Source organism: Oncorhynchus kisutch, linkage group LG10 (assembly GCF_002021735.2).
Source record: "Oncorhynchus kisutch isolate 150728-3 linkage group LG10, Okis_V2, whole genome shotgun sequence".
In the NCBI taxonomy this organism is placed as follows: domain Eukaryota; kingdom Metazoa; phylum Chordata; class Actinopteri; order Salmoniformes; family Salmonidae; genus Oncorhynchus; species Oncorhynchus kisutch.
Genome location: NC_034183.2, coordinates 12,152,638 through 12,167,176, shown reverse-complemented (window position 1 = coordinate 12,167,176; position 14,539 = coordinate 12,152,638). Strand labels below are relative to the sequence as shown.

Here is a 14,539-nt window from a genome sequence, read left to right as displayed (position 1 = left end):
CATGTCTCAAGGATCTGTACACCATTCCTGGAAGCTAAAAGTGCCCCAGTTCTTCCATGACCTGCATTCTCACCAGACATGTCACCCATTGAGTATGTATTGGATGCTCTGGATCAACGTGTACGACAGCGTGTTCCAGTTCCTGCCAATATCCAGCAACTTCATCAAATGTTTGAAATTATTGCATGTTGTGTTTATATTTTTGTTCAGTGTACTTAAATCTCTTGTGGACAGACAAAGGCATAACATAGGATGGTATCGTAGCGTCTGTCAATATGGGATGCGACGAATAACAAGGAAGTTTGTTCCCGAGACCCCAAAAGATTGTCACCGATCATTTGGACAAGTCACAATTTCTCAGGTGTTCGCATCTTTTGTTTTAGAAATGGGACATTTGGCCCATGCTTTGGCTGAGGGTTTCTGTTTAAGGTGGTGGAGACTTTGCTAGTGTCATTAGTATCTTATCTCGTAATCTAACCTGACGCAATTACGCCAGATTTTTGTTCTGGGTTTCCGAGAATAGCAAATACCTGAAATAGGTTGTCTGACAAGAAAAGTAAGCAACCATTGTAGTTGGGGCTTTCAGGTAAATGTCATTTCTAGGGCAGTCACAGACAGTCCCAGGCAGTCCCAGACAGTCCCAGGCAGTCCAAGGCAGTCCCAGGCAGTCCCAGACATTCTCCATACGGTGAAACATCTTATTCACTACAACGTTTTAAAAAGCTACAGCTTGCAGTAGGCCTACATAATGCATTTTTATGAACCATACAAGCCTATTTCTTGTGGGGCAGGGACAATACCCACTTAAGGAGTTAAAGCAGCCACTAGAAGTACTCATTTGAAAACCAGGCTGACTGAATTAAGTGGAGAACCCTGGTGTGAGAAAATGTGGATTTGAGCAAGGCCACAGGGGAGTAGAAAGGCAAATGCTCCACAGCCACATTCATACACCTTATAGAAATGTGTGACATTCCCTACAGAGAGAGAGAGAGGGATGCAATTCATCACACATTCCTCTTCCTCCTGTCCCCACACCTTCACTGGAGCACTCCCACTTACACACACTTCCTGTTTGTGCTGCGTGTTGCACACACACACACACACACACACACACACACACACACACACACACACACACAGAGGCGAGAGATTGTTTTTTGATGGGTAGTGAGCAGAGAGGCTAAGAAAAGCACATCGCTTCAACTGTAACTCCCACACAGAGAAGCCGATCCCTGAGATTCAGAGAGCTGAAAAGATGAGACGAGTCACTCCTTTAACTCTTCTCCATTCCGAGGCCTTATTAGACAGGTCATGTGAATTTGAAAAGGTGAGCGAGGTGGAGTGTTAAGGCGCTGGTGGCCTCTGTCTAATGACAGACATTCTAAAGATTTGTGAAGGAGCTCGTCGGTCATGATTCTAATAACCTGTGCGTATCTTTAGCTGTCTACAGTATATACCCGTTTCTGGCTGACCTGTACTGTTGGCTGTGGGAGCTGCAGGTGTTGCTCTGGGTGGCTGTGGTGCGGAATCTTCTGATCTAGGAACAGGAGAGACAAAGCATTAGTAGTAGGTAGAGCATTAACCATGGCTTCAGAAAAACACATGACCTTATTGAGACATTATTGTGCCAGACAAGTGAATGCAAAATGATTCATAACAATATTGGTTTCACTTATCAGTGATCACAAAATAAAATAAATGAGACGTCATCTTAACGTTTTTTTCTAGCCTTCAAAGGATTGACACAGAGGGATTTTTCCATATAAAACAAATTGAGACTTCACAGACACAGATGTGATTTATACTTAGACATATGACATTAGAGACCTTTGGGTTTAGTGTTACAAAGGCTAGGGTATTGAGGGAGTCACTATGTGCATGAATGCTTATTGGCAGCCTGGCTCGGCCTCTTGACATATTCCCAATACCCAACTCAAGGGAGAGGCTCTATTTTTAACAGGGACAAGACATAGAGACCGACACACACACACCGACCGACACACACACACACACAGTGACCGACACACACACACAGTGACCGACACACACACACAGTGACCGACACACACACACACACACAAACACAGGGACCGACCGACAAACACACACAAACACCGACCGACACACACACACAAACACAGGGACCGACCGACCGACACACACACACACACACATACATACAAGGACCGACCGACCGACCCACACACAGGGACCGACTGACCCACACACAGGGACCGACAAACACACACAGGGACCGACCGACCCACACACAGACCGACCGACAAACACACACACAAGGACCGACCGACAAACATACACAGGGACCGACTGACAAACAAACACACAGGGACCGACGGACCCACACACAGGGACCGACTGACAAACAAACACACGGGGACCGACGGACAAACAAACACACGGGGACCGACGGACAAACACACACACGGGGACCGACCGACAAACACACACACGGGGACCGACCGACAAACACACACACGGGGACCGACCGACCGACCCACACACACAGGGACCGACCAACCGCCACACACACGGACCGACTGATCCACACACACACACAGGGACCGACACACACACACACACACACAGGGACCGACCCACACACAGGGACCGACCCACACACACCCACAGGGACCGACCGACCCACACACACACACAGACCGACCGACAAACACACACACAAGGACCGACTGACAAACAAACACACAGGGACCGACGGACAAACACACAGGGACCGACTGACAAACAAACACACAGGGACCGACGGACAAACACACAGGGACCGACCGACAAACACACACACGGGGACCGACCGACCGACCGACCGACCCACACACACAGGGACCGACCGACCACCACACACACGGACCGACTGACCCACACACACACACAGGGACCGACCCACACACACACACACAGGGACCGACGGACAAACAAACACACGGGGACCGTCCCACAGGGACCGACCGACCCACACACACACACAGACCGACCGACAAACACATACACAGGGACCGACTGACAAACAAACACACAGGGACCGACGGACCCACACACAGGGACCGACTGACAAACAAACACACGGGGACCGACGGACAAACAAACACACGGGGACCGACGGACAAACACACACACGGGGACCGACCGACAAACACACACACGGGGACCGACCGACAAACACACACACGGGGACCGACCGACCCGACCCACACACACAGGGACCGACCAACCGCCACACACACGGACCGACTGATCCACACACACACACAGGGACCGACACACACACACACACACACAGGGACCGACCCACACACAGGGACCGACCCACACACACCCACAGGGACCGACCGACCCACACACACACACAGACCGACCGACAAACACACACACAAGGACCGACTGACAAACAAACACACAGGGACCGACGGACAAACACACAGGGACCGACTGACAAACAAACACACAGGGACCGACGGACAAACACACAGGGACCGACCGACAAACACACACACGGGGACCGACCGACCGACCGACCGACCCACACACACAGGGACCGACCGACCACCACACACACGGACCGACTGACCCACACACACACACAGGGACCGACCCACACACACACACACAGGGACCGACCCACACACAGGGACCGACCCACACACAACCACAGGGACCGACCGACCGACCCACACACAGGGACCGACCGACCGACCCACACACAGGGACCGACCGACCGACCCACACACAGGGACCGACCGACCCACACACAGGGACCGACCGACCCACACACAGGGACCGCCGACCCACACACAGGGACCGACCGACCGACCCACACACACACACACACACCCACAGGGACCGACCGACCCCCACACACACAAGGACCGACCGACAAACATACACAGGGACCGACCCACACACAGGGACCGACCGACAAACACACACACGGGGACCGACCGACCGACCCACACACACGGGACCGACCGACCCACACACACACACAGGGACCGACCGACCCACACACACACACAGGGACCGACCGACCGACCCACACACACAGGGACCGGACCGACCGACCCACACACAGGGACCGACCGACCGACCCACACACAGGGACCGACCGACCCACACACACACAGGGACCGACCGACCCACACACAGGGACCGACCGACCCACACACAGGGACCGACCGACCCACACACACACACGCAGGGACCGACCGACCCCCCCCCACACACACACACACACACACACAAGGACCGACCGACAAACATACACAGGAACCGACCGACCCACACACAGGGACCGACTGACAAACACACACACGGGGACCGACCGACAAACACACACACGGGGACCGACCGACAAACACACACACGGGGACCGACCGACCGACCGACCCACACACACAGGGACCGACCGACCCACACACACAGGGACCGACCCACACACACACACAGGGACCGACCGACCCACACACACACACAGGGACCGACCGACCCACACACACACACAGGGACCGACCGACCCACACACACACACAGGGACCGACCGACCCACACACACACACAGGACCGACCGACCCACACACACACACAGGGACCGACCGACCCACACACACACAGGGACCGACCGACCCGACCCACACACAGGGACCGACCGACCCACACACAGGGACCGACCGACCCACACACACACACACAGAGACCGACCGACCCACACACACACACAGCGACCGACCCCACACACACCACACAGGGACCGACCGACCGACCCACCCACACACACACACACACACACGGACCGACCGACCCACCCACACACCACACAGGGACCGACCCACCCACACACACACAGGACCGACCCACCCACACACACACAGGGACCGACCCACCCACACACACACACACAGGGACTGACCCACCCACACACACACAGGGACCGACAAACACACACACACAGGGACCGACCCACCCACACACACACACACACAGGGGACCGGACAAACACACACACACACCAGGGACCGACCGACCCACACACACAGTGACCGCCGACCCACACACACACACAGGGACCGACCGACCCACCCACACACACACAGGGACCGACCGACCCCACACACACAGGGACCGACCGACCCACACACACACAGGGACCGGACCGACCCACACACACACAGGGACCGACCGACCCACACACACACACAGGGACCGACCGACCCACCACACCACACAGGGACCGACCGACCCACACACACACACAGGGACCGACCGACCCACACACACACACAGGGACCGACCGACCCACACACACACACAGGGGACCGACCGACCCACACACACACACAGGGACCGACCGACCCACACACACACACAGGGACCGACCGACCCACACACACACACAGGGACCGACCGACCCACACACACACACAGGGACCGACCCGACCCACACACAGGGACCGACCGACCCACACACAGAGACCGACCGACCCACACACACACACAGGACCGACCGACCCACCACCCACACACACAGGACACGACCGACCAGGGACCCGACCCGACACACACACACACACACACAGGGACCCGACCCACCCACACACACACAGGGACCGACCCACCCACACACACACAGGGACCGACCCACCACACACACACACACAGGGACTGACCCACCCACACACACCAGTGACCGACAAACACACACACACACAGGGACCGGACCCACCCACACACCACACACAGGGACCGACAAACACACACCAGCACACACGTGACCGACCGACCCACACACACACACACAGGGACCGACCGACCCACACACACACACAGGGACCGACCGACCCACCCACCCACACACACACAAGGGACCGACCGACCCACCCACACACACACAGGGACCGACCCACCCACACACACACAGGGACCGACCGACCCACACACAGGGCCGACCGACCCACACACACACACCACACAGGGACCGACCGACCCCCACACACACAAGGACCGACCGACAAACATACACAGGGAACCGGACCCCACACAGGGGACCGACGACAAACACACACACGGGGACCGACCGACAAACACACACACGGGGACCGACCGACCGACCCACACACACAGGGACCGACCGACCCACACACAGGGACCGACCCACACACACACACAGGGACCGACCGACCCACACACACACAGGGACCGACCGACCCACACACACACACAGGGACCGACCGACCGACCCACACACACAGGGACCGACCGACCGACCCACACACAGGGACCGACCGACCGACCCACACACAGGGACCGACCGACCGACCCACCACACAGGGACCGACCGACCCACACACAGGGACCGACCGACCCACACACAGGGACCGACCGACCCACACACACACACACACACACACACACACAGGGACCGACCGACCCCCACACACACACACAGGGACTGACCCACCCACACACACACAGGGACCGACAAACACACCACACACAGGGACCGACCCCCCACACACACACACACACAGGGACCGACAAACACACACACCACACAGGGACCGACCGACCCACACACACAGGGACCGACCGACCCACACACACACACACACAGGGACCGACCGACCGACCCACACACACACAGGGACCGTACCGACCCACACACACACAGGGACCGACCGACCACACACACACAGGGACCGACCGACCCACACACACACACAGGGACCGACCGACCCACACACACACACGGGACCGATCCGACCCCCACACACACACAGGGGACCGACCGACCCACACACACACACAGGGACCGACCGACCCACACACACACACAGGGACCGACCGACCCACACACACCACAGGGACCGACCGACCACACACACACACAGGGACCGACCGACCCACACACACACACAGGGACCGACCGACCACACACACACACAGGGACCGACCGACCGACCCCACACACAGGGACCGACCGACCCACACACACACACACAGAGACCCGACCGACCCACACACACACACAGCGACCGACCCACACACACACACCAGGGACCGAACCGACCGACCCACCCACACACACACACACACACACACAGGGACCGACCGACCCACCCACACACACACAGGGACCGACCCACCCACACACACACAGGGACCGACCCACCCACACACACACAGGGACCGACCCACCCACACACACACACACAGGGACTGACCCACCCACACACACACAGGGACCGACCAAACACACACACACACACAGGGACCGACCCACCCACACACACACACACAGGGACCGACAAACCACACACACACAGGGACCGACCGACCCACACACACACACACAGGGACCGACCGACCCACACACACACACAGGGACCGACCGACCCACCCACCCACACACACACACAGGGACCGACCGACCCACCCACACACACCAGGGACCGACCCACCCACACACACACAGGGACCGACCGACCCACACACAGGGACCGACCGACCCACACACACACACACACACACACACAGGGACCGACCGACCCCCACACACACAAGGACCGACCGACAAACATACACAGGGACCGACCCACACACAGGGACCGACCGACAAACACACACACGGGGACCGACCGACAAACACACACACGGGGACCGACCGACCGACCCACACACACAGGGACCGACCGACCCACACACAGGGACCGACCCACACACACACACAGGGACCGACCGACCCACACACACACACAGGGACCGACCGACCCACACACACACACAGGGACCGACCGACCGACCCACACACACAGGGACCGACCGACCCACACACAGGGACCGACCCACACACACACACAGGGACCGACCGACCCACACACACACACAGGGACCGACCGACCCACACACACACACAGGGACCGACCGACCGACCCACACACACAGGGACCGACCGACCCACACACAGGGACCGACCGACCGACCGACCCACACACAGGGACCGACCGACCGACCCACACACAGGGACCGACCGACCCACACACAGGGACCGACCGACCCACACACAGGGACCGACCGACCCACACACACACACACACACACACACACACAGGGACCGACCGACCCCCCACACACACACACACACACAAGGACCGACCGACAAACATACACAGGAACCGACCGACCCACACACAGGGACCGACTGACAAACAACACACAGGGACCGACCGACAAACACACACACGGGGACCGACCGACAAACACACACACGGGGACCGACCGACCGACCGACCCACACACACAGGGACCGACCGACCCACACACAGGACCGACCCACACACACCCACAGGGACCGACCGACCCACACACACACACAGGGACCGACCGACCCCACACACACACAGGGACCGACCGACCCACACACACACACACAGGGACCGACCGACCCACACACACACAGGGACCGACCGACCGACACACACACAGGACCGACCGACCGACCCACACACAGGGACCGACCGACCGACCCACACACAGGGACCGACCGACCCACACACAGGGACCGACCGACCCACACACAGGGACCGACCGACCCACACACACACACAGCGACCGACCCACACACACACACACAGGGACCGACCGACCGACCCACCCACACACACACACACAGGGACCGACCGACCGACCCACCCACACACACACACACACACACACACACAGGGACCGACCGACCCACCCACACACACACAGGGACCGACCCACCCACACACACACAGGTACCGACCCACCCACACACACACAGGGACCGACCCACCCACACACACACACACAGGGACCGACCCACCCACACACACACAGGGACCGACAAACACACACACACACACAGGGACCGACCCACCCACACACACACAGGGACCGACAAACACACACACACACACCCAGGGACCGACCGACCCACACACACACACACACAGGGACCGACCGACCCACACACACACACACAGGGACCGACCGACCCACCCACCCACACACAGGGACCGACCCACCCACACACACACAGGGACCGACCCACCCACCCACCCACAGGACCGACCCACCCACCCACACACACACAGGGACCGACCCAGCCACACACAGGGACCAACCGACAAACACACACACACACAGGGACCGACAAACACACACACACACACAGGGACCGACCGACCCACACACACACACACAGGGACCGACCGACCCACACACACACACACAGGGACCGACCCACCCACACACACACACACAGGGACCGACAAACACACACACACACACAGGGACCGACCGACCCACACACACACACACAGGGACCGACCGACCCACACACACACACACAGGGACCGACCCACCCACACACACACACACAGGGACCGACCGACCCACCCACACACACACAGGGACCGACCCACCCACCCACACACACACAGGGACCGACCCACCCACCCACACACACACAGGGACCGACCCACCCACCCACACACACACAGGGACCGACCCACCCACCCACACACACACAGGGACCGACCCACCCACCCACACACACACAGGGACCGACCCACCCACACACAGGGACCAACCGACAAACACACACACACACAGGGACCGACCGACCCACCCACACACACACAGGGACCGACCCACCCACACACACACAGGGACCGACCCACCCACCCACAGGGACCGACCCACCCACCCACACACACACACACAGGGACCGACCCAGCCACACACAGGGACCAACCGACAAACACACACACACACACAGGGACCGACCGACCCACACACACACACACACAGGGACCAACCGACCCACACACACACACACACACACACACACACACACACACAGACAAATAAACTTTGATTTGATTTTGAGTTGAGCGGTTGTAAATCCCGCTCATCGCTCATGGAGCTTCACTAAATACCGTCCACTAAATACCGTGCACTAAATACCGTGCACTAAATACCGTGCACTAAATACCGCTCCTCTAAATACCGCTCCTCTAAATACCGCTCCTCTATATACCGCTCCTCTAAATACCGCTCCTCTAAATACCGCTCCTCTAAATACCGCTCCTCTAAATACCGCTCCTCTAAATACCGCTCCTCACTCACAGGAAAATAAACTCCCGCTCTATTCATTAAAAATCCCAATGTAACCATCTATTTTTGTGACTACTTGGACCTACCGTTTGGTTTTGAAGTATTGAAACCAAATGAAAAGTATTATAATAAAGATGAAAGGTGAATGTAAGAAGAGCTCCTCATTTCAAACAGGCCACATGTCATATTAAACAGCATATCAACTCTAAATAGGTCAGGAGCCAGACAAGGAGCCTAAGAAAGAACCAAATTAATTATTCAGGCTATATTATTTCTATTATTTCAAGGCTATAGCTTACAAAGAAATACATTGTGACACGAGGCTGGTAAGGAGTCAGGTACATTAAGCGCTCAGCATTTAAAAAACATTTTGTTGTATTAAATCATTATGGTCTATAAATTGTGCATATCAGCTGTGACTTATATAGAATGAAATACAAATTTTTTTTTAAAAGCCTTATTACTCATTTTTGCCTTTGAATCTATTTTTTGAGTCTGTGGCATCAGGCTCATGCAATGGTTCCTGGAGAGCCAGCCAGCAGTGAAGAATATCCTCTCCACGCTTGCAGAGCCACTCGTGATGCTAAACACCCCTTTTGGCCAAGCTTGCCAGGCTGGGTAGGGATGCATGTTTTTTAAATTATTTATAGGCCTCTAGGTTTGTATAATTCAATCAAAACGGAAAGCTCCTTGAAAGTTGGAATGTTCCAAGACTATTGGGACAAAAATGATCTATTACGGCCTATTGTATAGACAATAGAACAAAAATGAAGGGAACAGATTTTATGTTTATAAATAGTTTGGTACATTGACACAATTATCTATTAATTAGCTACCCACCTCGTTCCTTTCTTTAGAAACTGTCTTTTCAGATTCCACAATGATTCTTTAGTTATGGACATTACATCGCCGCACTCCCCCACTTGGTCCTCATCTTCGGAAGTCACTTCGATTTTGCACCTGTGTGTTTTATCAGTTTCTTTATGTAAATATTTTGTGAACTCCATGATATTAGCTAAAGCACGGGGTTATAGCAGCACACAAGTAGACTACAAATGCACGCTGGGCCGAGCATGCCCTGAGCTCATGATGTGAGCGCTACTGGAGCCTTTGGAAATCTCGCTCAGCGTTCCAGTAAAATCGGGAACGCTCCGCTCACACACACACAGGGGCCGACACACACAGGGGCCGACAAACGGAAGCCAGCAGTAGAGCGTCTGCGCACACGCCTCTTACCTCGTTTTGAGAACTTCTAAGTTCAGTTTCTGTTCCAAGTCCAGCCTTTTCGATCTCTCCTTCTCCAGTTCATGTTTCAGTGTCTCTATATTGGTTTCTTCTCGAAGTTTCCTCAACTCCTCCTCTGAAAAATAGAGCAATGAAAGCCCATAAGTTTGGCTCAGCCAACACATATTTCCGACTGTTACCACCTAGGTCTTGGTGAGTCACTGCCACAGGCACCTGTCCAAACTTGTCAATCTTAAGTCACCGATATTGATCAATTAGCACAGTTGATGAGGTTACCGGTGGAATCAGATATGGTTGGAACTAAAATAAGTACAAGCTGAACTTTAGGAACAGGGTTGCCTAGCCCTTGGAAAAGATGTTTGGCCATAATTATGTTTACAGTCCCCAAATCATTGAGATGTTATTTGACCGAGCAGAGAGGGGGAAAGGAAGATGAAGTAAACCTCGTCTCATTCAGAACCGGTTGTAAGTCATTACAAATGTATGTAGCACAGAGTTCTGCCAGAGAACACCTCAAATCTACTTTATCACTGTAATTGAACTAGGACCGTAGACAAGAGTGATATGTCCTTTCATAAGGAATGTTCCCCCCATGACCACAGTATAACATGGTTCTCACAGAAAACAATGTTCTCAAGTAGACTGTTTCTCATTCTGTACTTCTGTAATCAGCAAGATAAATCATGATTTGAGTTGATTTTAAAGCGGTGGGTGAAAGCAATTAGAACGAGGTAGACTGGTAGGCAACAGGGTACCAACTATGTCAACGGTCTTGGTCCCTCAGTTAGTTGACTGAGGAGAACACCTCAGGCCGGGGGCTAAAAGAAAAAGCAGTCACTTCCAGACCAGCTTGTGGTCCTTCAGTTTCAGCATTACAAGACGTTAGATTGGACCTCTGCAGAACAGATTTGGTCAGGCAAGGCATCTCGAGTATGTGTGGCATGCTTTAAAATGGCTTACTTCTCACGAGTCCGCTCCTCTAGCGGTTGGCATTAAAAAGGGAACATTCTCATGAACCCATTCCATAATGTGTGAACTGTGACGTATAGGCCAACTCTTGTCCACTTTGCATGTCATGATTCATTTGGTGAGAGGGGGACAGAGAAGAGGTGTAAAATAATGGAGGGAGATAGTGAAAAATAAGACCAAGGCCGAGAGAGATACTAAGGAGGAGGGGGAGGAGAGGACAGGTGAGAGGAAAGAGTTAGTGCAGGAGAAAGAGAAATTAGAAAGAGCTAGTATTTGCAGCTACTGGATGGCCCCCAATCTGTTCACTGTACTGGGAGAAAGTTCACCTCGCAAGCTCAACAGCACAAGAAACTGATAAAGGACCTACTAGAGGGAATGATTGATACCGGTGGTAAAGTTCTAGGTTGAGCAACACCGGAGCTTGAAAGTGACTGCATGCCTGTTATAACAGCTTAGTGTTGTTACCAGCTTACCACAAGGTTACCTAGGACAACAGCAGCCTGGTTAATAATTCAATACAGCTAGAGCCTGCTGCAACAAGGGTCACAGTCTTAACCCTCTAAGCTTGGAGGGGGGGGGGGGGTTCTAAGCTAACATATGGAATTGTTTAAACATGGTCATACCAAGGATTATTTAGCTAGTCGATTTTGATTTAAGACCACTTAATGGAGAAGAAAAAAGTATATATATATATATATACATACACACACACACACACACACACACACACAGATTTATTGGATGAAACATTGAATTTGGCATTAATGCTATTAGCCAATAGAAACCCACTGAATAACAGATTCAATACATGGAAGAGATAGTCCCCCCCCCCCAAAAAAAAAAAAATCAAAAAGAAGATTGTTCTGAAGTGTCGGTCCTATATCTGAGAGATATAAGAAAGATCAGGAAACAATGTCATTTTAAAAAGTATTAAAACGTTTTTTTCCCATTCATTTATCACTTTATTTTAGGCACTAAACTATCTAGATATATACTTCCATTCATTTATCACTTTATTTTAGGCACTAAACTATCTAGATATATACTTCCATTCATTTATCACTTTATTTTAGGCACTAAACTATCTAGATATATACTTCCATTCATTTATCACTTTATTTTAGGCACTAAACTATCTAGATATATACTTCCATTCATTTATCACTTTATTTTAGGCACTAAACTATCTAGATATATACTTCCATTCATTTATCACTTTATTTTAGGCACTAAACTATCTAGATATATACTTCCATTCATTTATCACTTTATTTTAGGCACCAAACTATCTAGATATATACTTCCATTCATTTATCACTTTATTTTAGGCACCAAACTATCTAGATATATACTTCCATTCATTTATCACTTTATTTTAGGCACTAAACTATCTAGATATATACTTCCATTCATTTATCACTTTATTTTAGGCACTAAACTATCTAGATATATACTTCCATTCATTTATCACTTTATTTTAGGCACTAAACTATCTAGATATATACTTCCATTCATTTATCACTTTATTTTAGGCACTAAACTATCTAGATATATACTTCCATTCATTTATCACTTTATTTTAGGCACTAAACTATCTAGATATATACTTCCATTCATTTATCACTTTATTTTAGGCACTAAACTATCTAGATATATACTTCCATTCATTTATCACTTTATTTTAGGCACTAAACTATCTAGATATATACTTCCATTCATTTATCACTTTATTTTAGGCACCAAACTATCTAGATATATACTTCCATTCATTTATCACTTTATTTTAGGCACTAAACTATCTAGATATATGCTTCCATTCATTTTTATAAAACGGTACCGGGGACCTTCAGACAAGTCTTGTGGGCGTCCTACAGCACCATGGCGCCCGTGAGAGTCTAATCTGTCAATAGAGGATCATAATAGTTTGTAGAGCAAACTGTTTGGACGCTAGATGTTTCGTAACAAGAACAATTTTTGTGATGTCCCATGGTCCAACAAACACCGCTCCAGCTGTGCCACCTTTCACCGCAGATGCGGAAGGGCGAATATCGGTGGATACGGTGGCTTGAAACGCAGTCCATGCAAAAAAAGATCTCTAGCTTAAACAGACGGATTTTGATGAGGATATTTGTATTATGTTAATTAGATTTCACGAGGA

General features: G+C 52.7%; 1 protein-coding gene across 9 annotated transcripts in view; it reads right to left on the bottom strand.

Annotated features, from left to right (window-relative positions):
* The window catches only part of gramd4b (GRAM domain containing 4b), a 52,438-nt gene that overhangs the window by 15,115 nt on the left and 22,784 nt on the right, over positions 1 to 14,539 (bottom strand). For 4 of the 9 annotated variants that reach the window (XM_031833125.1, XM_031833128.1, XM_031833126.1 and 1 more), the window contains exons 4-6: positions 11,404 to 11,527; positions 11,008 to 11,127; positions 1,458 to 1,537 (exon numbers count right to left, since the gene is read on the bottom strand). In XM_031833125.1, the coding sequence (XP_031688985.1) occupies positions 1,458 to 1,537; positions 11,008 to 11,127; positions 11,404 to 11,527 (324 nt within the window). The remainder of the gene's footprint in view (positions 1 to 1,457; positions 1,538 to 11,007; positions 11,128 to 11,403; positions 11,528 to 14,539) is intronic. The other 5 variants (XM_031833127.1, XM_031833129.1, XM_031833133.1 and 2 more) reach the window with 3 other exon arrangements.